The sequence below is a fragment of the Heptranchias perlo genome, chromosome 1 (genome assembly GCF_035084215.1).
Source record: "Heptranchias perlo isolate sHepPer1 chromosome 1, sHepPer1.hap1, whole genome shotgun sequence".
Lineage (NCBI taxonomy): Eukaryota > Metazoa > Chordata > Chondrichthyes > Hexanchiformes > Hexanchidae > Heptranchias > Heptranchias perlo.
The window spans coordinates 3,082,722-3,106,057 of record NC_090325.1 but is presented as its reverse complement, the minus strand read 5'-3'; the positions used below and the strand labels follow the sequence as shown (position 1 = coordinate 3,106,057).

At 48.8% G+C, this 23,336-nt stretch overlaps 1 protein-coding gene across 3 annotated transcripts in view; it reads left to right on the top strand.

Moving 5' to 3' along the window:
• alms1 (ALMS1 centrosome and basal body associated protein) overlaps positions 1-23,336 on the top strand; it is a 102,013-nt gene that overhangs the window by 13,312 nt on the left and 65,365 nt on the right. For all 3 annotated transcript variants that reach the window (XM_067978660.1, XM_067978597.1, XM_067978635.1), the window contains exons 2-5: positions 1,452-1,589; positions 3,214-3,421; positions 8,747-8,870; positions 16,763-18,923. In XM_067978660.1, coding sequence (XP_067834761.1) covers positions 1,452-1,589; positions 3,214-3,421; positions 8,747-8,870; positions 16,763-18,923 — 2,631 coding nt within the window. The remainder of the gene's footprint in view (positions 1-1,451; positions 1,590-3,213; positions 3,422-8,746; positions 8,871-16,762; positions 18,924-23,336) is intronic.

Sequence of the window (23,336 nt, the reverse complement as noted above, 5' to 3'; positions counted from 1 at the left end):
GGTGTCGTAGTAGGAGAAAGTGGTGTACAGGGTGAGGTGTCGTAGTAGGAGAAAGTGGTGTACAGGGTGAGGTGTACTAGTAGGAGAAAGTGGTGTACAGGGTGAGGTGTACTAGTAGGAGAAAGTGGTGTACAGGGTGAGGTGTAGTAGTAGGAGAAATTGGTGTACAGGGTGAGGTGTAGTAGTAGGAGAAATTGGTGTACAGGGTGAGGTGTAGTAGTAGGAGAAATTGGTGTACAGGGTGAGGTGTCGTAGTAGGAGAAATTGGTGTACAGGGTGAGGTGTAGTAGTAGGAGAAAGTGGTGTACAGGGTGAGGTGTACTAGTAGGAGAAAGTGGTGTACAGGGTGAGGTGTCGTAGTAGGAGAAAGTGGTGTACAGGGTGAGGTGTCGTAGTAGGAGAAAGTGGTGTACAGGGTGAGGTGTCGTAGTAGGAGAAAGTGGTGTACAGGGTGAGGTGTACTAGTAGGAGAAAGTGGTGTACAGGGTGAGGTGTAGTAGTAGGAGAAAGTGGTGTACAGGGTGAGGTGTCGTAGTAGGAGAAAGTGGTGTACAGGGTGAGGTGTCGTAGTAGGAGAAAGTGGTGTACAGGGTGAGGTGTAGTAGTAGGAGAAAGTGGTGTACAGGGTGAGGTGTCGTAGTAGGAGAAATTGGTGTACAGGGCTGTAAAAGATATTGCAAAGGGACACAATACATGTATTCCATTAAAGATGGAAACTACTAGTAGTTTTTGTACTGACTTTTTCCCTTTCTAGTTGGGTCTTATACCTCTCTCTCTCTCTCCCTCTCTCTCTCACTTCATATAGAACACAAAACAAATGCTACAACAGATGTGTAATCAGAACGCCATCTGTAAAGATTTTGAATTTTGTCCTGTAGCTTCAAATAATTTTTGAAAGCTTTTGAACGGGAATTGCTAGAAGCTGAAGAAAGATATTCCTCAATGTAACTGACTTAATGATTATGATGCATCCTGGGAAATTTGGTATACTGCACATGTTCAGACTGCACAATCCAAATTCAGCTCACATGTCACAACTGTGGGTAAAAGTATCAACTCCAAGCCCAGGCTTTGGGCAGAGGTGGAGCTCTTCAAGTAAAAAGGCACAAAAAGGAATTCAGGGGATAAATTTAATCATGTCATTGTGAAATATGTAATTTTTTTGATTTTGTTAAAATAATCTATTTGGACATTAGGGGGAAAAGAATGGTGAATGAAAAAATTCTTCAGAAAGCATTCTGAGAGAACTGTGGGAATTTAGTGGCCAGATTGCACATCACAGTGACAAGTTTACATAGACGTTTTCCATTATAAATGTGCAGGTATGAATTAATAACAGGAAGAAGTTGACACAAAAAGTGGGACAAAAACGTGACAACAGGAAGTCATGACGCAGACTGGCTGCCCTAATTATGTATAATAAAGCAGTTGCAACGTGTTGTCTCTTTTAGGCTATAGTGACAACGCCACCGTTGACACGTGGCATGGAGGAGCAGATGAGCCAAACCAGTAGCCCTGGAAGTGGGACCCACCTGTCCAATGCGAGTGGCTTCTCACTGGGAGAGGCGATTGTCCAGAGAGCTAAGCAGGTAACACCTCAGCGAAGGGAACTGGCTAAGAGTCGATAGCCAGGTACTCTCTGAGATAATTATATAAAGACCCAGCAGTGCTCGTAAATTCTGAGCTACATGTGAGCCTCGATAGTGAGTTTTTAAAAAAATTCATTCTCGGGATGTGGGCATTGCTGGCAAGCCGGCATTTGTTGCCCATCCCTAGATGCCCTTGAGAAGGTAGTAGTGGGCCGCCTTCTTGACCCGTTGCAGTTTGTGTGGTGAAGGTACTACCATAGTGCTGCTTTGTAGCGGTTTAAGAACATAAGAAATAGGAGCAGGAGTAGGCCATATGGCCCCTCGAGCCTGCTCCGTCATTCAATCAGATCATGGCTGATCTTCGACCTCAACTCCACTTTCCCGCCCAATCTCCATATCCCTTGATTCCCTTAGAGTCCAAAAATCTATCTAACTCAGCCTTGAATATATTCAATGACTCAGCATCCACAGCCCTCTGCGGTAGAGAATTCCAAAGATTCACAACCCTCTGAGTGAAGAAATTTCTCCTCATCTCAGTCTTAAATGGCCGATCCCTTATCCTGAGACTATGCCCTCTAGTTCTAGACTCTCCAGCCATTGGAAACAGCCTCTCAGCATCTACCCTGTTTGATACAACTGAGTGGCGTGCTAGGCCACTTCAGAAGACAGTTAAGAATCAACCATATTGGTTTGGAACTGGAGTCACATATAGGCCAGGCGGTGTAAGGACAGCAGGTTTTATACCGTGACGGACATTAATGAACCAGATGGGTTTTTACGACAATCAGGTAGTTTTATGGTCACCATTACTGATACCAACTTTTTATTTCCAGATTTAAAAAATTGAATTCAATTTCTCAAACTGCCATGGTGGGATTAGAACTCACGTTCTCTAGATTATTAGTCCAGGTCTCTAGATTACTGGTCCAGTAACAACCAGTACACTACCATATCGGCACGCTGTCTGATCTCGAGATATCGGCTTGGCTCAGTTGGTAGCACTCTCTTCTCTAGGTCAGAAGTTTGTGGATTGGAGTTCCACACCAGGAATTTGAGTTTATAATCTAAACTCATAGCTCAGTGCAGTAATGAAGCAGTGGGACATTGTCGAAGGTACCATCCTTCAGGTGAGACATTAAACTGAGGCCCCGCCTCCCCGTTTCAGTGGTCTGGTCGGATGTTAAAGATCCCATGATGCTATTGGAAGAAGAGTAGGGAGTTCTCACAGTGTCCTGACTTATCACTCGCTCGCTGAAATAATGTTTGCGCAGATTAGCTTTGAATTTACCCCCCTCCAAGTGCAGGCCGTGTCCTGTGGATCTGCTGTTCTGGACAAGGTGAAATAGCTTGTTATGGTCGACATTATCCACTCCCTTTAGAATCCCAAAAATAACAATCATATCACCTCAGCCTTCTCTTTCTAGTGAGAACATGCCCAATTTACACAATCGCTCCTCATAATCCAATCCTACCATGCTCTCAATCATTTTGGTCGCTCTCTTCTGCATCCTTTCAATGAGTTTATTGAGCACAGATGCATTAAAGAAAAAATGTGCAGTCAGTTCAGTCCAGGACCAGCTGTGCTCAGCCCACTCACTACCTGTGTTCCCTGCTTTCTTTGTAGGGCAGTGAGTTATGGCCCCAACTCCAGGCAGAGGCAGATATTGGGCGAATGACTTCAGCATCTGACCCTCGGCTGCTCCTGGCCGGTGTAGAACGCGAACAGACCCTTGAGGAGTTCCCCACGATGGAGGAAGGGATGATCACCATTACCGAAGAATCGTTGAGTACGCAGATGGACATCGATCAGCATCAACCCACACGAATGCTTGGTAAGTGACCCAATGATAAGAGAGTCCTGGATCTGTTAGACTTCCTGGTGAATGAGAGGGTTGCTGTGGTGAGGGAATTGGAGCGCTCTCTTGCTTTAAGCCATTAGACATTTTTTCCAATGAATTTTAAAATGGGTAAATAGATTGTGAATTTCAAGCCAAGACTGCTCACTACTCCAGGATCATCGTGGAATGCAAAGATACCATCCCCGGCTTATTTTCACCACTACCAATCATTTCCTTAAACCCCTCTCCCCTGCCCCCTCACCTCCAACAAGTGTGAGGCCCTCATGGATATCTTTGTCACTAAGACTGAGTCCATCTGTTTAGCTGCCTCTGCTGCATCCCCCCCCTGCCTTTCCCTTGCCCACCAAACCAAACACCCCCAAGGTTTTCCCCTGCCCTAGCCCTGAACCTGCATCATTTTCTAATTTCTCCTACCTCCTCTCTTGCCCTCTTCAAGCTCATCGTGACACATAATAGGCTTGTCAGCAAAATTGAAGCCCATGCAATAAAAGGGGCAGTGGCAACATGGATACAAAATAGGCCAAGTGACAGGAAACAGAGAGTAGTGGGGAACGGTTGTTTTTTGGACTGGAGGAAGGTACACAGTGGTGTCCCCAGGGGTCAGTACTAGGACCACTGCTTTTATTGATGTATATTAATGACTTGGACTTGGGTGTACAGGGCACAATTTCCATATTTTCAGATGACACAAAACTTGGAAGTGTAGTGAACAGTGAGGAGTATAGTGATAGACTTCAAGAGGATATAGACAGGCTGGTGGAATGGGCCGACACATGGCAGATGAAATTTAATGCAGAGAAGTGCGAAGTGATACATTTTGGTAGGAAGAACGAGGAGAGGCAATATAAACTAAATGGTGCAATTCTAAAGGGGGTGCAGGAACAGAGAGACCTGGGGGTACATGTGCACAAACCTTTCAAGGTAGCAGGACAGGTTGAGAAAGCGGTCAAAAGGGCATACGGGACCCTGGGCTTCATAAATAGAGGCATAGAGTAAAAAAGCAAAGAAGTTATGTTGAACTTTTATAAAACACTGGTTCGGCCACAACTGGAGTATTGTGTCCAATTCTGAGCACCGCACTTTAGGAAAGGTGTGAAGGCTTTAGAGAGGGTGCAGAAAAGATTTACTAGAATTGTTCCAGGGATGAGGGACTTCAGTTACGTGGATAGACTGAAGCTGGGATTGTTCTCCTTGGAACAGAGAAGGTTGAGAGGAGATTTGATAGAAGTGTTCAAAATCATGAAGGGTCTAGATAAAGTAAATAAAGAGAAACTGTTCCCATTGATGGAAGGGTTGAGAACCAGAGGACACAGATTTAAGGTGATTGGCAGAAGAAGCAAAGGCAACATGAGGAAAAGCTTTTTTACACAGTGAGTTGTAATGATCTGGAATGCACTGCCTGAAAGGGTGGTGGAAGCAGATTCAATTGTGACTTTCAAAAAGGAATTGGATAAATACTTGAAGGGAAAAAATTTGCAGGGCTATGGGGAAGGAGCGGGGGAATGGGACTGACTGGATTGCTCTTACTGATTTGATGGGCCGAATGGCCTCCTTCTGTGCTGTAATCATTCTATGCTTCTATGTTTGTCCAGGAGATCCACCTCCTGCTCTTGACTCCATTCCCACTAAACTGCTGACCACACAACTTCCCTTCCTGGCCCCCATATCAGTTGACATTGTAAATGACTCCCTCTCCTTAGGTGTTGTCCTCCTCCCTTTCAAAACTGCCATCATCAAGCCCTCCTCAAAAATCCAACCCTCAACCCCTTGGTCCTTGCAAACTACTGCCTCATCTCTAACCTCCATTTCCTCTCAAGTCCTTGAATTATTGCCTTCTAATTCTGTGCCCATCTCTCCTGCAATTCCATGTTTGAATCTCTCTTTCAGGTTTCTGTCCCTGTAGCAGCACTGAAACAGCCCTAATTAAAGTCACAGTTGAAATCTTCTGAGACTGTGGTGCACTATCCCTTCCTGTCCTTCTCGACCTGTCTGCTGCCTTTGACATGGTCAATCACACCATCCTCCTCCAACACCACTCCTCCGTTGTGGATGATCCATCTTGGCCTCCTCTCGATATCCCCACCATCACAGAAGCCAGTCTTCAGCCAATTCGATTCGCTCCACGTGCTATCAAGAAACGGCTGAGTGCACTGGATAGAGCAAAGGCTATGGGCCCCGACAACATCCCGGCTGTAGTGCTGAAGGCTTGTGCTCCAGAACTAGCTGCGCCTCTAGCCAAGCTGTTCCAGTACAGCTACAACACTGGCATCTACCCGCCAATGTGGAAAATTGCCCAGGTATGTCCTGTCCACAAAAAGCAGGACAAATCCAATCCGGCCAATTACCGCCCCATCAGTTTACTCTCAAACATCAGCAAAATGACAGAAGGTGTCGTTGACAATGCTATCAAGCGGCACTTACTCACCAATAACCTGCTCACCGATGCTCAGTTTGGGTTCCGCCAGGACCACTCGGCTCCAGACCTCATTACAGCCTTGGTCCAAACATGGACAAAAGAGCTGAATTCCAGAGGTGAGGTGAGAGTGACTGCCCTTGACATCAAGGCAGCATTTGACAGAGTGTGGCACCAAGGAGCCCTCGTAAAATTGAAGTCAGTGGAATCAGGGGGAAAACTCTCCAGTGGCTGGAGTCATATCTAGCACAAAGGAAGATGGTAGTGGTTGTTGGAGGCCAATCATCTCAGCCCCAGGGCATTGCAGCAGGAGTTCCTCAGGGCAGTGTCCCAGGCCCAGCCATCTTCAGCTGCTTCATCAATGACCTTCCTTCCATCATAAGGTCAGAAATGGGGATGTTCGCTGATGATTCCACAGTGTTCAGTTCCATTCGCAACCCCTCAGATAATGAAGCAGTCCATGCCCGCATGCAGCAAGACCTGGACAACATCCAGGCTTGGGCTGATAAGTGGCAAGTAACATTCGTGCCAGACAAGTGCCAGGTAATGACCATCTCCAACAAGAGAGTGTCTAACCACCTCTCCTTGACATTCAACGGCCTTACCATCACCGAATCCCCCACCATCAACATCCTGGGGGGGGTCACCATTGACAAGAAACTTAACTGGACCAGCCACATAAATACTGTGGCTACAAGAGCAGGTCAGAGGCTGGGTATTCTGCGGCGAGTGACTCACCTCCTGACTCCCCAATGCCTTTCCACCATCTACAAGGCACAAGTCAGGAGTGTGATGGAATACTCTCCACTTGCCTGGATGAGTGCAGCTCCAACAACACTCAAGAAGCTTGACACCATCCAGGAGAAAGCAGCCCGCTTGATTGGCACCCCATCCACCACCCTAAACATTCACTCCCTTCACCACCGGCGCACTGTGGCTGCAGTATGTACCATCCACAGGATGCACTGCAGCAACTAACCAAGGCTTCTTCGACAGCACCTCCCAAACCCGCGACCTCCACCACCTAGAAGGACAAGAGCAGCAGGCACATGGGAACAACACCACCTGCACGTTCCCCTCCAAGTCACACACCATCCCGACTTGGAAATATATCGCCGTTCCTTCATCGTCGCTGGGTCAAAATCCTGGAACTCCCTTCCTAACAGCACTGTGGGAGAACCTTCACCACACGGACTGCAACGGTTCAAGAAGGCGGCTCACCACCACCTTCTCGAGGGCAATTAGGGATGGGCAATAAATGCCGGCCTCGCCAGTGACGCCCACATCCCATGAACGAATAAAAAAAAAAGCTGAGTGGAACTCCCTTATCCTGGTTCCACTCTTACCTATCCGACCATAGCCAGAGCATCTCCAGCAATGGCTTCTCTTCTTACCCCCGCACAGTTACCTCTGGAGTCCCTCAAGGATCTTTCCTTGACCCCCTCCTCTTCCTTATCTACATGCTGCCCTTGGCCTGTCTCCACTCCTGCCTCAGTGCATCGGCTGCTTAAACCATCTTTGATACCTTTGTCACCTCCAGACTTGATTATTCCAGTGCTCTCCCGGCCAGCCTCCCATACTCTATCCTCCATAAACTTCAGCTTATCCAAGGTATCCTATCCCGGAGCAGCTCCCACTTACCCATCGCCCCTGTGCTCACTGACCTACTTTGGCTCCTGGTCCCCATGTCCAATTTCAAATTCTCATTCTCTTGTTCATATCCCTCCCTGGCCTCACCCCTCCCTATGTCTGTAACCTCCTCCAGCCCTACAACCCTCCGAGAAATCTATGTTCCTCTAACTCCGGCCTCGTGCATCCCAAAACCCCACCATTGGCGGTCGTGCCTTCAGCCATCTAAGCCCTAATCTCTGGAATTCACTTCCTAAACCTCTCCGCCTCTCTACCTCTTTCTCCTCCTTTAAGACCCTCCTTAAAACCCACCTCTTTGACCAAACCTTTAGCCGCCCTCCCTAATATCTCCTTCATTGGCTTGGTGTTGATTTTGATTCCGTGAAGAGCCTTGGGACATTTTTCTACGTTAAAGGCACCGTATAAATTGTTGTTGTGGAATGAACTTTGAAAAGAATTATTGTGATTTATTGTGGGGGAAATGAGACAATTAATAAACCAATACTGTCCGGAGATAGCTATAAGTACGAAGGAGAGGAGGCCCAACTCTTCTTAATAGGTCTGCTCATAACCAGAATCTGATCAGATGAAGTTTTTTGGCTGGTAGCTCATGTTGTTGGAATGGTACTTTACGTTAGGTTTTCACTGTAATAGGTAGGCCTCATTGACTGTGATTGGCACATATTAAGGGGAGGGCCCGATAAGTCTCCACACATCGAAGGGGTTCCTATTCACATCCCATCCACTCAAGTAACAGAGACAATTGACGTTATTATTACCGGCCTGTTGAGAAAGCATCAAGATCTTAGTTATGACCATACGAACAATGACGGACAGGAAAAGACCCTCTGGTCCATCCAGCCTGCCCCACACAACTGCGATGCCTTGTGCATCACAATATATACACTCCCCACCCCACCCGGAACCATATGATCTCCTTGGAAAGGTGAAAAACCAGATTAAAAACACAGGCCAATTTGGGGGAAAGAATCTGGGAAATTCCTCTCCGATCCCCATAGGCAATTGAAACTAGTTCAGGTGATCACTCTGGCCCTTGAAGCTGCTTCAAGGAAAAATGCTGAGTGTGAAAGGACCGCTTTAATCTGGGGTCACAAAGGCCTTAAAAGCTTTTTGACTGTGTCCTCCAGCTTTTGCTGCCATACAGAATTGGGTTTAGCTTTTTTTTTTGAACACTGTATCTGTGTGTAATCCTTTGAGTAGAGAGTGCTGACAGTGGATTGTTGCTCTCCCGACAGAGCTGCAGGAAAGTGGGTTGTCCCCAGCTCTTCCACTCTTGGCCTTCTGCTCCACGCAGAATCAGGAGGGAAACTTGTCCAATACGTTCTTTCATCACTCTCAACTGGAGTTTGCCCCTCTGAGGTAAGGCACGTGCTATATATCTATGAACCTATCTAAGTACAGATTCCAATTCTTAGAATCATAGACGGTTACAACACGGAAGGAGGCCATTCGGCCCATCGAGTCCACGCCGGCTCTATGCAAGAGCAATCCAGCTAGTCCCTATCCCCGTAACCCTGCAAATTTTTTCCTTTCAAGTACTTATCCAGTTCCCTTTTGAAGGTCATGATTGAATCTGCCTCCACCACCCCCTCGGGCAGTGCATTCCAGATCCTAACCACTCACTATGTAAAAAAGTTTTTCCTCATATCACCTTTGGTTCTTTTGCCAATCAGCTTAAATCTATGTCCTCTGATTTTGCCAATGGGAACAGTTTCTCTTTATCCACTCTGTCTCGACCCTTCATGATTTTGAATACCTCTATCAAATCTCTTTGCAACCATCTCTGTTCCAAGGAGAACAACCCCAGCTTCTCCAGTCTATCCACGTAACTAAAGACCCTCATCCCTGGAATCATTGTAGTAAATCTCTTCTGCACCCTCTCTAAGGCCTTCACATCTTTCCTAAAGTGCGGTGCCCAGAACGGGACACAGTACAATTGTGGCCGAACCAGTGTTTTATAAAGGTTCATCATGACTTCCTTGCTTTTGTACCCTATGACTCTATTTGTAAAGCCCAGGATCCCGTATGCTTTTTTCACCACTTTCTCAACCTGTCCTGCCACTTTCAACAATTTGTGCACATATACCCCCAGATCTCTCTGTTCCTGTACCCCTTTTAGAGTTGTGCCCTTTAGTTTGTATTGCCTTTCCTCGTTCTTCCTACCGAAATGTATCACTTCGCATTTTTCTGCGTTAAATTTCATCTGCCACGTGTCCGCCCATTCCACCAGCCTGTCTATATCCTCTTGAAGTCTATCACTACCCTCCTCACTGTTTACTACACTTCCAAGTTTTGTGTCATCTGCAAATTTTGAAATTGTACCCTGTACACCCAAGTCCAAGTCATTAATATATATCAAGGAAAGCAGTGGTCCCAGCACACTGACCCCTGGGGAACACCACTGTACACCTCCCTCCACTCCGAAAAACAACCGTTCACCACTACTTAACCAAGCAGAGCCGCAGGGCGATTGGAGTTTAAATGTTTGGGGACGGAACCGGGCAGATTGGAAAATGCTTGTCGGTTTCAGCATTCAGCATGTAGTCACCGTTCTGCATCTGTAACACAATGTGAGGTCCAAGTGTGATGAGGGAAGTGCATGCTAGCAGTGTTTATGCATTAATTATACGTGGACTTCCCACGGCACTGCTCATGGTAAGTCGGGGACGTACTGAAGGACAGGACCATTTAACACAATGTATCGCTCAGGCGCAGGTGTGTGACTGAAGTGCAGGCTACAGGAAATAACTCAGCGTATTCTTGAAATCAATGACGTGCTGATTGCCTTCAGCAGATTCTACTATTGGTCAGAAAGGCTTGGGTTTTGTATGACACAAAAATTTGCATGCTTGACGCCTGTGGTGTGACTGGCAGATGTACCCTAAATTTTCACATCTACCACATGCTCGTCACACAACAAAGTGGTGTGACACCTCATAATTATACCTACACCTGATTGGCTCAAATGAAACAGCATCTTTTAGAAAAAAATTACTTAAAAAAAAAAATTACCAGCAGCTTTCAGGATGTGTCTACAGCAATTTTATTTTGTTGCCTTAAAGGGACAGGCCAGGTTAAAAATGGTTCCATTTCAGCCGATTAATACACTGTGCATTACATGGCACAAAACAAATTGTCCCCGAATGTAACAGTGAGTATTGCCATGGGAAACTATGGCAGATAGAATTCAATGTGGGGAAGTGTGAGGTCATCCACTTTGAATCAGAGAAAGACAAATCGGAATTTTTCCTAATGGTGAGAGACCCGGAGCTGTGGAGCAGTCGAGGGATTTAGGGGTCCAGGTACGCAAATCACTAAAAGCAATCAACAAGGCCAGTGGAATGTTATCCTTTATCTCAAGAGGATTGGAATACAAAAGTGAGGAAGTGATGCTTCAGTTGGTCAGGCCCCATCTGGAGTACTGAATTCAGTTTTGGGCAGCAAATCTCAGAAAAGATACACTGGCCTTGGAGGGGGTTCATGGCAAATTCACCAGAATGAAACCGGGGCTTAAAGGGTTACATTATGAGGACAGGTTTTATCGACTAGGCTTGTATTCCCCTGAGTTTAGACAGTTGAGGAATGATCTAATTGAGGTGTTTAAAATGATAAAGGGATTCGATAGAGAGAAACTATTTCCTCTGGTGGGGAATCCAGAATAAGGGGGCACAATCTTAAAATTAGAGCCAGGCCGTTCAGGAGTGAAATCAGGAAGTACTTTTTTACACAAAGGGTAGTGGAAATCTGGAACTCCCTCCCTCCACAGGCTGTGGATGCTGGGGGGTCAATTGAAATTTTCAAAGCTGAGATTGATAGGTTTTTGTTAAGTAAAGGTATCAAGGGATATGGAGTGAAGGAGATGAGGTACAGATCAGCCATTATCTAAATTGAATGGTGGAACAGACCTTGAGGGGCTGAATGGCCTCCTCCTATTCCTATGTTCCTATGGCCCTTTTCAGTAATATCATTGGACACTAATAATCACGTGACTGGTTCGTGATAATCATGTGACCATTGCATTACTTGCTGGAAACCTTAATGCTCCCATTGCCATCCTGGAACAGTGAGACAGGTGAGCATCTTGTATTCCCTGGTATAAATGAGGATTATGTTCTCTCACTGAAGTGTTTATACATGGAGGTGTGGGATAGGACTGTAGGTGTTTTCGGGGATGGGGGCAGGGGGGGCTGATAGGTGCTTGGGTAGGGGACCCACTCTCACATCACCGTGCTGGTGGCTCAGTCTGCGCCCTTGATGCCAACTTGCTCTTTTCTTCCCCCAGGCTCCTGGGCGCTGCAGCCTGCTTCACTTTGCCAGTTTTTCCTGCTTCAACTTGTGCCTCACCCCCTCCCCCACACCTCAGATAATCACCCTTTTTCTTCGAGTCACATAAATGTATCAAAATTTGCCCTCTATTGTCTCATGTTGATGTCACTTCAGCTATTTAGCCATCTCCTGATTTCCATTTACAACAACAACTTGCATTTATATAGCGCCTTTAATGTAGTAAAATATCCCAAGGCATTCCACAGGAGCGATTATCAAACAAAATTTGACACCGAGCCACATAAAGAGATCTTAGGACAGGTGACCAAAAGTTCGGTCAAAGAGGTGGGTTTTAAGGAACATCTTAAAGGAGGAGAGAGAGGTAGAGAGGCGGAGAGGTTTAGGGAGGGAAATTCCAGAGCTTGGGCCTAGGCAGCTGAAGGCACGGCCGCCAATGGTGGAGCGATTAAAATCAGGGATGCGCAAGAGGCCAGAATTGGAGGAGCGCAGAGATCTCTGAGGGGTTGTAGGGCTGGAAACTGAAACACCTATTTATGCTTTCTGTTCCCTATCCATCTCTCTCTATCTATGCAACTACATTGCCTTTATTATCACGTGCCATCATTAATATCACATGCCATGTAATAAGTCTCTAGTCTGGCACCTTATCAAATGCCATCCGGAAATCCAAACAACATCTACCACATTTCCTTTATCCACACACTCAGACTTTGTCAAATGATTCAGTTACATTGGCCAAGCATGAGCAGCCCTTTACAAAACCATGTTGACTGTCCTGGATTAGCCCACGATCCTCTAACTGTTCACTAAGGTCGTCCCGTGCTACTAAATTCAAGAGCATTATCCACCACCAAGGGAAGACTAAATGGCCTTCCTCACAAGGAATGAGCAGAATCTTTACCGGACTACAGATAAATGTGTATATTAGGCATCATAACAATTGCAGAAGGCACCAGTTGCAAGGACTGCTTTAGATGTTGGGAGCACAGTGATACTTTACAATTCTGGGGTTGCTGAGGCTAAGAGGTTTCTCACAATCTCAATGGAATTCCAGTAATCCAGTTCATTAGGTGACGGTTAACTCTGTTTGAACTTCTATCTAAATTATTGGGCAGAACTCCAGGTGAAAACAAAGGTCTTTTCTCATCTCTGACTATTCTTATCTTTTAACATTCCAACAGTGTCTGGAAGAGTCTCAGAGGGAGGAGAAGGGAGTGAAGATTCATTGTCACTGAGAGAGTCTCTCAGGGAGGGGAAGTGGGGGTGAAGATTCATTGTCACTGAGAGAGTCTCTCAGGGAGGGGAAGTGGGGGTGAAGATTCAGTGACACTGGGAGAGAGTCTCACAGGGAGGAGAAGGGGGTGAAGATTCAGTGTCACTGGGAGAGAGTCTCACAGGGAGGAGAAGGGGGGGTGAAGATTCAGTGACACTGGGAGAGAGTCTCACAGGGAGAAGGGGAGGGTGAAGATTCAGTGACACTGGGAGAGAGTCTCACAGGGAGGAGAAGGGGAGTGAAGATTCAGTGACACTGGGAGAGAGTCTCACAGGGAGAAGATTCAGTGACACTGGGAGAGAGTCTCACAGGGAGAAGGGGAGGGTGAAGATTCAGTGACACTGGGAGAGAGTCTCACAGGGAGGAGAAGGGGGGTGAAGATTCAGTGACACTGGGAGAGAGTCTCACAGGGAGGAGAAGGGGGGTGAAGATTCAGTGACACTGGGAGAGTGTCTCACAGGGAGCAGAAGTGGGGGGTGAAGATTGAGTGACACTGGGAGAGAGTCTCACAGGGAGGAGAAAGGGGGTGAAGATTGAGTGACACTGGGAGAGAGTCTCACAGGGAGGAGAAAGGGGGTGAAGATTGAGTGACACTGGGAGAGAGTCTCACAGGGAGGAGAAGGGGGGGGTGAAGATTCAGTGACACTGGGAGAGAGTCTCACAGGGAGGAGAAGGGGGGTGAAGATTCAGTGACACTGGGAGAAGATGGGTGAAGAGGTGCTGGAGGCCAGAATTGGAGGAGTCCAGGCATCTCAGAGGGTTGTAGAGCTGAGATATGAGGTTACTGAGATAGGGAGGGGTGAGGCCGGGAGCTAATGTAAGTCAGCGAGCACAGGGGTGATGGATGAACGGGACTTGGTGAGAGTTAGGAAATGGGCAGCAATGTTTTGGATGAGCTCAAGTTTAAACTATAATCACTTGATAGGCCGTTCTACTTCTCTTGTGTGTTCCGCTGCATTTTAAATGTTCATCTGTAATTTCTTCCATTTCTGATGAAGGGTCTACACCTGAATATTTGAACTTACCTGCTCTTCCACAAATGCTGATCGACCTGCTGAGTGGCTCCTGCATTTTCTGTTTTTGTTTTAGATTTCCAGCATCTGCAGTTATTTGCTTTTAGGCTTGTGCCTAGTTTTATGTCCCTTTGGGCTGCTGCAGGTGCTGTTCCCTGTGGAAGGACAGAGAGGCATGTGTGTGTCTCTCGCTCCCAGCTCCCTGCGAAGGCAGCTCTGTTAACTGACATTTGCCAGCACTGTCTGTCACACTGCAGCGCCAACACTGGCCGGAGGTGTAATTACGGCATGGATATTATTTCTCTGCCTAAGCCCCTCCACCTCCCTCTCCTCCTTTAAGACCCTCTTCAAAACCCACCTCTTTAACCAAGCTTTTGGTCACCCCCATCTAACTTCTCCTTCTTTGGCTTGGCGTCCATTTTTCCTTTCACTAATGTGAAGCACCTTGGGACATTTTTCTGTGTTAAAGGCTTTGTATAAATGCACATTGGGTCGAAAAAGGTTCCATTTTTGTTTTGGGATGTCTCTGTAAATGACATCTTTTTCTAACCTCCCCTTTAATTCTTTTTGAGATCATATTAAATTTGCTGCTCTCTGATTACTGTCTCATAGACCAGTGGAAACAACCTCTCACTATTTACCTTATTAGAATCTCAGAGGCCTCTATCAGCTCACTGCCAGTTCCAGTGAAAAAGCCCCAACTTCTCATTGCTCTGTAACCTCTCATCCCCGGTAACATCCCAGTGAACCTACAATGTACCTTCTCCATTGCATTTACATCCTTCCTATAACAGGATGCCTAAAACCGTACACAATACGGCTGGGTCCGCTGTTATTTGTTATTTATATTAATGATTTGAATGAGAATTTAGGAGGCATGGTTAGTAAGTTTGCAGATGACACCAAGATTGGTGGCATTGTGGACAGTGAAGAAGGTTATCTAGGATTGCAACGGGATCTTGATAAATTGGGCCAGTGGGCCGATGAATGGCAGATGGAGTTTAATTTAGATAAATGTGAGGTGATGCATTTTGGTAGATCGAATCGGGCCAGGACCTACTCCGTTAATGGTAGGGCGTTGGGGAGAGTTATAGAACAAAGAGATCTGGGAGTACAGGTTCATAGCTCCTTGGGTGGTGAAGAAGGCATTCGGCATGCTTGGTTTCATTGGTCAGAACATTGAATGCAGGAGTTGGGATGTCTTGTTGAAGTTGTACAAGACATTAGTAAGGCCACACTTGGAATACTGTGTACAGTTCTGGTCACCCTATTATAGAAAGGATATTATTAAACTAGAAAGAGTGCAGAAAAGATTTACAAGGATGCTACCGGGACTTGATGGTTTGACTTATAGGGAGAGGTTAGATAGACTGGGACTTTTTTCCCCGGAGAGTAGGAGGTTTCGGGGTGATCTTATAGAAGTCTATAAAATAATGAGGGGCATAGATAAGGTAGATAGTCAAAATCTTTTCCCAAAGGTAGGGGAGTCTATAACGAGGGGGCATAGATTTAAGGTGAGAGGGGAGAGATACAAAAGGGTCCAGAGGGGCAATTTTTTCACTCAAAGGGTGGTGAGTGTCTGGAACGAGCTGCCAGAGGCAGTAGTAGAGGCGGGTACAATTTTGTCTTTTAAAAAGCATTTGGACAGTTACATGGGTAAGATGGGTATAGAGGGATATGGGCCAAGTGCAGGCAATTGGGACTAGCTTAGTGGTATAAACTGGGCGACATGGACATGTTGGGCCGAAGGGCCTGTTTCCATGTTGTAACTTCTATGATTCTATGATTCTATAACTGAGGCCTAGCTTAAGTCTTATGCAAGTTCAACACTCTCTCCTTGTATTCCAGGCCTCTAGATACAAAACCAAGGATTCCGGCTTAATATCCCACTGCCTCCTTAAATAACCTGTGCATCTGCACAGCAAGCTCGTCTACTCCGTTTCAAATCTTAACCATTTAAACTAGATTTCCCTGTTCTTATTTCCAAAGTGTATTGATTCTTCTTTTTGCCTGTTGAACTGTACCTGCCTCCTATTTGTGTTCTGCTGCAGTCTTCATCAGAATTTGCCATACCCCCTTAGCTTACAGTCTTCAGCAAATTTTGATATTGCTCTATTAACTCCTAAATCTAGACATGGTTACAATTTTTAAAAATATTTCAGAGCATAGGAATTGCTCGATGAAAAAAGACCAAGGTCATAGAAAGGTTACAGCACGGATGGAGGCCATCTGCGCCGGCTCTATGCAAGAGCAATCCAGCTAGTCCCACTCCCCCGCCCCTATCCCCGTAGCCCTGCAAATTTTTTCTTTTCAAGTACTTATCCAGTTCCCTTTTGAAGGTCCATCTAGGTCTCCATCTACTATCCTGGTAGTTGCATGATCCAACAATAATGGAGCTGTTGACTAATCATAGCAATCAATCTCGATCAACAGACCCAGACATGAGGTGAGGAAACCCCAGCGGTGGAGAGCTTTCGGAACCATAGGTCGAAAGTCACCTGTTCCTCACGAGCCTGTTACACTTACCACAAGTCATGTCTTAAATTACTCATATACTGGATCCCAAAATGTTATTTTCTGAAAGAAATCTGTCTAATTTGCAGTCGAATGAATCAACACCACTTGTTTCCACTGTCTCTCCGGGGAGACTTACCTATTTCTGTTAAACTTTATTTCAGGGGGACCCCTGACCTGTCCGGAGTATCGCACGAGGGACACCCGGGAACCTTCCAAGCCAACAGCTTCCTACAGGCGGTCATATCGGAGGTTTCCGCAGAGTGTGCGAGCGGCTGCCTGTCCCTGTCGCAGCATCCGCTCGGGGACACCAGAAGCGCCTGCTCCTTATCGCAGCACTCTCTCACGCCCCCCAGCCCGGGATCAGCGGCCACAGAAGACCAGGACTTCCCTCAGGCAGAGAACTACATCCGGGACCAGCATTTCATGGAGTTTCCCAACACATACCCGGACATTGGGAGCAGTGGGTCCCACCCTCACGTACAAGGAGCCGGAGATGGCGGGACCAGTGAGGTGTACGGTGTTCCTATCCCCAGCGACGTGCCGCTGCTGGACCAGGAGCTGCCCGCTCCCCTATTACTGGACTTGCTGGAGCAGGAGATGGGCTTGCCCAACAGCGGTGGGTTTACATCCAGCTCTGGGAGTTCGACTCAAAGGAACCGGTCCCCCAGGGCCAACTCGCCGGGGGCAGGGGCTGCTACCTGCGGCTACACGGCTCTTAATGAGAGAACCGCAGATCAGCCCGGCCCCGGGCAGGTTCATGGTTCTCCCCAACGTTCTGACACCGAGGCTGTGCAGCCCACCCAGCCTGACGTGAGGTCCACCTTTCCGAAGCCTCTGGGAAACGGAAATTTGTGTTCATCGGATTCGGGCAGGCCAGAAGTTTCTAACACCATGGTCCAGTCGCGGGGGGAGCCAGCAGACAACACCGGTCAAGCGTTTCGTTCCGAAGCCAGTTCGAAATGCCGAGGACAGTCCTCTTCAGGTTTACCTGGCACATCCATCAATAGTCACACCACAGGAGCTCGAGCGGTGACTCCCGGTACAGAGCCCACCACCTCTTACAGTGGGAAGGACGATACCATCATCGAGGTTCAATCTACCCGGAATGGGGACAGTAAGAGCGATGGGACGGGACTGTCTGGCTACAGCACAGAGAGGGAGCATAAAGATACTGAGCTGTCTCCCACTGCCTGTCCACCAGACCTCACCAATTCCTCGTTCCTCACCTCTTTAGCCAACCCCATCTGTCAGTCGACGCCATCCATTCTCTTGAACTTACCAGGGAAGATTACGGCTCAGTTGGACCACGGGAGACGAGCGCCAGATCGCCTCACTGAAAACCAGGCGCCTGCGACTGGCCACTCAAAGTTCTCACTGGCACCTGCATTTGCGAAGCAGGATTTGAGCAGCAGCAGCCAGGCCCCTCCGGGTACCCTGCAGTCCCTGCCTCCCCTCAGCTACATGGAGAAAGTCGGGGCCTGGAACCTGAACCGGTGCCCAGGCAGCAGGATCAGCTTCGACAGCCTGGCATTGCACGGCCTGAGAGGGGTGTCCCCCAGGCAGCGGGCGTACAGCGCCATCGCCGATTCACTAAATCACATCCTGTCCCGGGCCAACGGGAGTCCGGCGTCTGACCCTCTGCCGAAGAGGAACATCGCTGCGGCCATCGGAGCTGCTTCCCAGACGGCTGACCGACAGCCGTCCGCCCAGAGCCACGACCAAAGTACCGGCCAGTGGTCAGACGCTGGGGGTCGCCGTCCTTTCACCTCCCCGAGTCCAGGTGGGCCGAGGGGCTGCTCCGCTAGGAGAGGAAGCACGCACGATGCCTTGCTCTGTGAATCCGATTCCCCCGACTCCTTCCATCGCCGCCTGAAGGCCGTGCTCGGGAGCAGAGCTGCCGGGCGCCGAAGCAGTGGCGTTGGCCCGCTGGATTCAAGCAATGCGCTCGACGAGAGCCGTTCGTCTTACCGCAGTGGAGCAGGCCTGTCGGCGCAGGACAACCTTCCGGACCCGAACCTGACCAACGGGCGGGAGATCGGCGGCTCGGCCCAAAGTGTGAGTCTGCCTGGGCAGCGAGGGAGCTCTCCAGGCCCGTGCCCCTCGACCGGAGCCATCAGTGCCGAACGATTTGACCGGGTCTCCCCAGATGATGACCTCGATCTGCCGGCCAGCTCTCAGGACACCAGCCGGGGGGGCGAGCAGACGCTGACCGTGTCTGGTCACTCGCTGACCAGCCTGGAAGTGGATAACTACGTTCCCATCTGGGCACCATCGGCACTTACCCCAGACCCCCACAACTTCAATATCGAAGACAGAATACCGGTAGGTGCCTGAACGCAGGGGCTCAGAGCTCTACGACTCCGAATCTGGGACACGGCCGTGGGATCCAGGTCTCCTGGGGAACGGTCTCTGACTCTGGGACACGTCCCTGGAACATAGGAACAGGAGTAGGCCATTCAGACCCTTGAGCCTGCTCCGCCATTTGATAAGATCATGGCTGATCTGTGTTCAACTCCATATACCTGCCTTTGGCCCATATCCCTTAATACCTTTGGTTGGCAAAAAGCTATCTATCTCAGATTTAAAATTAGCAATTGAGCTAGCATCAATTGCCGTTTGCGGAAGAGAGTTCCAAACTCTGGCTCTAATTTTTAGACTGTGCCCCCGACTCCTAGAATCCCCAACCAGCGGAAATAGTTTCTCTCTATCCACCCTATCTGTTCCCCTTAATATCTTATAAACTTCGATCAGATCACCCCTTAACCTTCAAAACTCGAGAGAATACAACCCCAATTTGTGTAATCTCTCCTCGTAACTTAACCCTTGAAGTCCGGGTATCATTCCAGTAAACCTATGCTGCACTCCCTCCAAGGCCAATATGTCCTTCCGAAGGTGCGGTGCCCAGAACTGCTCACAGTACTCTGCGGTCTAACCAGGGTTTTGTATAGCTGCAGCATAACTTCTGCCCCCTTGTACTCTAGTCTTCTAAATACAAAGGCCAGCATTCCATTTGCCTTATTGATTATTTTCTGCACCTGTTCATGACACTTCAATGATCTATGTACCTGAACCCCTAAGTCCCTTTGGACATCCACTGTTTTTAACTTTTTACTATTTAGAAAGTACCCTGTTCTATCCTTTTTTGATCCAAAGTGGATGACTTCACATTTGCCTACACTGAATTCCATTTGCCACAGTTTTGCCCATTCACCTAATCTATCAATATCGCTTTGTAATTTTATGTTTTCATTGGATAGATGTTCATGCACAGTATGGTTTGCCCCCTTGTTGCCTCTAGGACATACTGCTGTGGAAAACTATCCCGGACACACTCAAGAAATTCACTACCTTTCTGACAGTTGCTGGTCTGCTTTTCCCAATCTATGTGACGGTTAAAGTCCCCCATTAAGACCTCTATGCTTTTGTTACACGCTTGTCTCATCTCTGCATTTATGCAATCTAGCACTTCAGAGCTGCTGCCAGGGGTCCTATATACAACTCCCACTATAGTATTAGATCCTTTCCTATTTCTCAATTCAACCCATAAGGTCTCTGTTGGCTGCTTACCTCTCGTTATATCCTCCTTTTATCATTGAAGTGATTTCATCTCTAATCACTAAGGCTACTCCTCCCCCTCTTCCATTTTCCCTATCTCTCCTGTAGACCTTATAACCTGGTATATTTAGTTCCCAACCCTGACCATCCTGCAGCCATGTCTCAGTAATAGCTATCATGTCATACCCTCCAATTTGAATTTGAACCTGTAGTTCATTTAATTTATTCCTTATACTCCGTGCATTTATATATAGAACTCTTAGTTGGGCCACACACCCTAGTCTGACCTTCAGCTTTGATGCTGGTTTAATTGCTTTATACCTTCTAGTTATCTGTAGTGCCTAAAGCACACTCTCTGCTGCTCTACACTTGTTCTTAAACAACTATTTGTATTATTTTTATTGTAAATTTCCCCTGGGTCCTCCCCCCTCTTGCTGCTTTCAACATTACTCTCTTCTGACTCCCCGCTCAGGTTCCCATCTCCCTGCCACTCTAGTTTAAACTCTCCCCAACAGCAGAGCAAACCCCCCTGTGAGGATATTAGTCCCGGATCTGTTGAGGTGCAACCCGTCCAGCTTGTACAGGTCCCACCTTCCCTAGAATCGGTCCCAATTCCTCAGGAATTTAAATCCCCCCCTCCTGCACCAACCCTCCAGCCACGTATTCATCCTGTCTATTCTCCTATTCCTATACTCACTAACACGTGGCACTGGGAGTAATTCTAAGATTACTGCCCTTGAGGTCCTGCTTTTTAACTTATTTCCTAACTCCTTATATTCTGCTTGCAGGACCTCATCCCTCTTTTTACCTATGTCTTTGGTACTGATATGTACCACGACCTCTGGCAGTTCACCCTCCCCCTTCAGAATGTCCTGCAGCCGCTCAGTGACATCCATGATCCTGGCACCAGGGAGGCAACATACCATCCTGGAATCACGTTTGTGGCCATAGAAATGCCTGTCTGCTCCCCGAACTATAGAATCGGCACTACCTGCCTGGTCCTCCTTGTCTGTCTGGCGGTCACCCAGTCCCTCTCTGCCTGCACTCTCTTAATCTGTGGGGTGACCACCTCCTGAAACGTGCTATCCACGAAACTCTCAGCCTCGCGGATACACTGCAGTGACGCCAGCAGCTGCTCAAGGTCCAAAACCCGGAGCTCGAGCTCCAGCAGCTGACGACACTTCCTGCACATTTGGTTGTCCAGGACACGGATCCAGGTCTCGTGGGGTACGGTCTCTGACTCTGGGACACGGCTCTGTGATCCAGGTCTCCTGGGGTACGGTCTCTGACTCTGGGACACGACCCTGTGATCCAGGTCTCCTGGGGTACGGTCTCTGACTCTGGGACACGACCCTGTGATCCAGGTCTCCTGGGGTACGGTCTCTGACTCTGGGACACGACCCTGTGATCCAGGTCTCCTGGGGTACAGTCTCTGACTCTGGGACACGGCCCTGTGATCCAGGTCTCATGGGGTACGGTCTCTGACTCTGGGACACGACCCTGGGGTCCTGGTCTCCTGGGGTACGGTCTCTGACTCTGGGACACGACCCTGGGGTCCTGGTCTCCTGGGGTACGGTCTCTGACTCTGGGACACGGCCCTGGGGTCCAGGTCTCGTGGGGTACGGTCTCTGACTCTGGGACACGGCCCTGGGGTCCTGGTCTCATGGGGTACGGTCTCTGACTCTGGGACACGGCCCTGTGATCCAGGTCTCCTGGGGTACGGTCTCTGACTCTGGGACACGGCCCTGGGGTCCTGGTCTCATGGGGTACGGTCTCTGACTCTGGGACACGACCCTGTGATCCAGGTCTCCTGGGGTACGGTCTCTGACTCTGGGACACGACCCTGTGATCCAGGTCTCCTGGGGTACGGTCTCTGACTCTGGGACACGACCCTGTGATCCAGGTCTCCTGGGGTACAGTCTCTGACTCTGGGACACGGCCCTGTGATCCAGGTCTCATGGGGTACGGTCTCTGACTCTGGGACACGACCCTGGGGTCCTGGTCTCCTGGGGTACGGTCTCTGACTCTGGGACACGACCCTGGGGTCCTGGTCTCCTGGGGTACGGTCTCTGACTCTGGGACACGGCCCTGGGGTCCAGGTCTCGTGGGGTACGGTCTCTGACTCTGGGACACGGCCCTGGGGTCCTGGTCTCATGGGGTACGGTCTCTGACTCTGGGACACGGCCCTGTGATCCAGGTCTCCTGGGGTACGGTCTCTGACTCTGGGACACGGCCCTGTGATCCAGGTCTCGTGGGGTACGGTCTCTGACTCTGGGACACGGCCCTGGGGTCCTGGTCTCATGGGGTACGGTCTCTGACTCTGGCACACGGCCCTGGGGTCCTGGTCTCATGGGGTACGGTCTCTGACTCTGGGACACGGCCCTGGGGTCCTGGTCTCACGGGGTACGGTCTCTGACTCTGGGACAGGACCCTGTGATCCAGGTCTCCTGGGGTACGGTCTCTGACTCTGGGACACGGCCCTGGGGTCCTGGTCTCATGGGGTACAGTCTCTGACTCTGGGACAGGACCCTGGGATCCAGGTCTCCTGGGGTACGGTCTCTGACTCTGGGACACGGCCCTGGGGTCCTGGTCTCATGGGGTACGGTCTCTGACTCTGGGACACGGCCCTGGTGTCCTGGTCTCATGGGGTACGGTCTCTGACTCTGGGACAGGACCCTGTGATCCAGGTCTCCTGGGGTACGGTCTCTGACTCTGGGACACGGCCCTGGGGTCCTGGTCTCATGGGGTACAGTCTCTGACTCTGGGACAGGACCCTGGGATCCAGGTCTCCTGGGGTACGGTCTCTGACTCTGGGACACGGCCCTGTGATCCAGGTCTCATGGGGTACGGTCTCTGACTCTGGGACACGGCCCTGGGGTCCTGGTCTCATGGGGTACGGTCTCTGACTCTGGGACACGGCCCTGGGGTCCTGGTCTCGTGTGGGGTACGGTCTGAGCCACTATTCGTATTACAATATTTGTAGCGACTGCATCCTGTCCGACAAGACCCATTAAGCTTACAGGTTTCTTATTGGTTTGTTCTCCTTAGAGCAGAGAAGGTTAAGAGGAGATTCAAAATCATGAGGTGTTTTGGTAGAGCAAATAAGGAGAAACTGTTTCCAGTGGCAGGAGGGTCAGTAACCAGAGGTCACAGATTTAAGGTGATCGGCAAAAAAAACAG